Source organism: Symphalangus syndactylus, chromosome 18 (assembly GCF_028878055.3).
Source record: "Symphalangus syndactylus isolate Jambi chromosome 18, NHGRI_mSymSyn1-v2.1_pri, whole genome shotgun sequence".
In the NCBI taxonomy this organism is placed as follows: domain Eukaryota; kingdom Metazoa; phylum Chordata; class Mammalia; order Primates; family Hylobatidae; genus Symphalangus; species Symphalangus syndactylus.
In genome coordinates, this window is record NC_072440.2 from 28053115 (window position 1) to 28056739 (window position 3625).

Consider the following 3625-nt stretch of genomic DNA (forward strand, 5'->3'; position numbering starts at 1 on the left):
GTCTATGAGGTTGTTTCCAAATGAGATTAGCATTTGAATCGGTGGACTCAGTCAAGCAGATTACCCTTTCCAGTGGGGGAGGGCGTCATCCAATCCATTGAGGGCCTGAATAGAACAGAAGGCAGAAGAAGGAGGAGTTTGTCCCTTTTACTTCCTGGCTGCCTGCGAGCTGGGCATCAGTCTTCTCCTGCTGTTGGAGTAGGATTTATGCCATTGGTGCCCCTGGATATTGGACCTTTGGACTCAGACCAGAATTTACATCACCAGCGTTTGTGGGTCTCGAACTTGCAGATGATGGGACTTCTGAGCCTCCATAATTGTATAGGTTTATATTATATATATTATATAGATATATAATATATCTGTATCTATGTATCTAATGGTTCAATTTCTGTGAAAAACTAATACAGATGGCTTTAGTGTGACTTCTCTAGGCTTCTGATTTTTCTAATCTGAAATATTAAACAGTAGGATCTCTTTCCATGGTCAAAGGGTATTGTCTATGATTCTGGAGAGGAAAGAATTTGACCAGAGTTTGGAGAGGAAAGAATTTGACCAGAGTTGAATGATTTAATGATTAGAAAATACATCCTACCAAGACTAAGGAATTAATATTATTTGAATTTATATTATTTAGTCTGGAGGGGAAAAAGGAATGAAGAGTACCTTTATAATGTTTTTTAAATATAAGAAAATTTGTTGACCAGCTGTTCTCAATTTCACCTGAAAATAGAGGAAAAGTAAGGAATGAATTTCAAAGCACCACGGGGAATGTAAGGCCGACTTTTCTGCCACTATAGATAGTGGTTCTCAAATTTTAATGTGCATAAAACCCCCAGGAGCTTCTTTAAGATGCAGGTTCCTGGCCTCTAAACTTAGCAGTTCTGACTTGGTGGATCTGGGGTGGAGCCTATGAATCTGTATTTTAATTTTTTTTTCCAAGCCAAACTGTATCCAGCTTGATTAAAGATACTTTCTGTAAACAATCATGGCATTTCAGGCAGGATATGGGCAGACAGTCGTTAACAGTATACAACAACTTTCAAACTCCCTGCTTCAATGGACTACCAAAATCAGAAAGCTACTATAAAATCTAATGAAGTCTTCATCTGATGCTCTGAACAGGGAAAGTTTAGAGTGAGGGTTGACATTTCACATTTAGTATGTTGTTTAACAACTTTTCACAAGCCGACCCTGACTTTCAGGAAGTGAAATGAAAATGGCAGAATTTATCTGAAGATCTATAATCTAGAAATGGAACCACTGCTATTTTGACAGGTGCCATCTCAGTGGCATCACTGGAAAGTCCAGATTGTCTGACACACTGGTAACCAATGACTGGGGATCAGCCCAACAGATGTCTGGGCTTAAGGGAGTTAAGTCTATGCTGAAGGATGGAAAGGGAGAAGAGGACATAAAAATGGATTTGTTTTTCCATACCACAAGGCTTTTGTGCCAAGGTGGCCATGTGTGTCAAAGTCAGGGAATCCCTCCTCCTGGGAGCGAAGAGGAAGTCTCTCAAAACTAGAAGGGAAAGGTGTTTTCCTCACATTAATCCAACTTCAGAGACATTCTATTAGTGACATATGCCCCTTCCCCCAAAAACAACAATGGAGTATTCTGTGTGCTAACAACACAGCTTAAAAAAAGTAAAACAAAATTCTGCATTTTTATAAAACTTGATAAAAAATAGTATTTCAAACTGTACAGTCACCAGAAGTACACTGTTATCCAAAATGCATACACTTCACTTGGCATCTCCAGCATCTTCAGCTTTCTGTGCCTGGTCTGTTTTGGCATCTCCATTTTCTGCAGGGTTATTTCCCTCCTTGCCAGCATCAGCTTTTCCCATTTTCCCTTTGGGTACCTTCTCTCCCTTCTTTGCAGGGGCCTTTTTAGGCTTGGGCTCTGGCTTTGGAGGAGCAGGTTTAGCAGACAACCTCGCGGATCTTCTCTGTGGTTCGTCCTTCACCTTGGCTTTATCTCCTTTAGCATCCCCTTCAGCCTTTCTCTTGGGCATGATGGTGGCAGCAACAGCGGCGGGACGTAGGCGTGCTGGGCACGGGGTGCAGCGGCGCGTGGGCTTTGGTCGGTCTGGGGGCCGGTCTTGCCTCTTCTTTTTCACACTGCTCCTGTACGTTAATTTTGATTTAATTAATTAATTTATTTATTTATTTATTTTGGAGACAGAATCTTGCTCTGTTGCCCAGGCTGGAGTGCAGTGGCATGATCTTGGCTCACTGCAACCTCCACCTCCCAGGTTCAAGTGATTCTCCTGCCTCAGCCTCCTGGGTAGCTGGAATTACAGGTGTGAGCCACCGTGCCCAGCCTGAATCTGTATGGAGTACAGTGGTGCCATCTTGGCTCACTGCAACCTCCACCTCCCAGGTTCAAGCGATTCTCCTGCCTCAGCCTTCTGAGTAGCTGGGATAACAGGCACCTGCCATTATGCCCAGCTAATTTTTTTGTATTTTTAGTAAAGAGGGGGTTTCACCATGTTGGCCAGGCTGGTCTCGAACTCCTGACCTTGTGATTCGCCCACCTCGGCCTCCCAAAGTGCTGGGATTACAGGCATGAGCCACCGTGCCCAGCCCTGAATCTGTATTTTTAATAAGCCCCTAATCCCCCAAGTTGAATTGAGGTGAGTTGCCCTTAAATCATACTTTGAGAACCGCTGGGACGGATGGCTGAAAAGAGTGAATTCTTGGGGAATTCATTGAGCTTTTCTTCTCCAGATCACTTTATAAAGTTATTTTTGTTTTATTTTATTTCACTTAAACACAGGGGAGCTTATCATTTGTTTAGGAGGTTGTACTAAGTTGAATAGTATCTCTCCAAAATTCATGCCTTTTCCAGAAATTTGGAATGTGACCTTATTTGAAAATAGAGTCATTGCAGACATAATTAGTTAAGATAAGATCACATGGGAGGAGGATAGGCCCTTAATCCAAGGTGACTGGTGTCCACATAAGAAGAGGATAGGAGACACAGGGAGAATGCCACGTGGCAATGGAGGCAAAGATTGGAGTGTGATGTGTCTATAGGCCATGGTATGCCAGGGATTGCTGGCAAACCACCAAGGCATGGGAGGATCCTCCCTTAGAGCCTCCAGATAGGGTATGGCCTTGCTGACACTTAATTTCAGCCCTCCAGCCATCAGAACCATGAGAGAACATATTCCTATTTTTTGAACCCACACATTTGTGGTGCTTTGTCACAGCAGCCCTAGGAAACAAACATAGGGAGTTTCAATATAATCCTGTCACTAGGCAGAGCAGTAGATGAGCACTCAAGATGGACATTTATTGTTTTATAGGCTTGTTCACTCATATTTTGAAGGGTAGGTATTCAAATATTTGCAATTGTCATAAACCAGACAATGGTTTATCAGTATTCGTAACATCTTTTCCTCAAACTGTACCTTAAAACCGACCCTATATGATTTTGAATATCTGAGACAAATGGGCTTTTGAATTTTTGTAAGATTAAAGAAGTAAATGCATTTGTTTTTGATAATAAACAGAACACCCCAAATGTTCATAACAGAAAATAAATCATTTTGAGGTTGGGTTGTCAGTCATGAACAGGTTTGAAGTCACTTTTTCCTCTTAAAATTCTAGAAGTT

General features: G+C 41.9%; 1 protein-coding gene across 1 annotated transcript; it reads right to left on the minus strand.

The window, feature by feature from the left end:
- Positions 1 to 923: 923 nt before the first annotated feature.
- LOC134733509 (non-histone chromosomal protein HMG-17-like) lies at positions 924 to 2058 on the minus strand. The gene has a single exon (XM_063623227.1). It carries the CDS (start codon positions 2018 to 2020, stop codon positions 1748 to 1750), a length of 273 nt encoding a protein of 90 aa, XP_063479297.1. The 5' UTR covers positions 2021 to 2058; the 3' UTR covers positions 924 to 1747.
- Positions 2059 to 3625: the final 1567 nt, after the last annotated feature.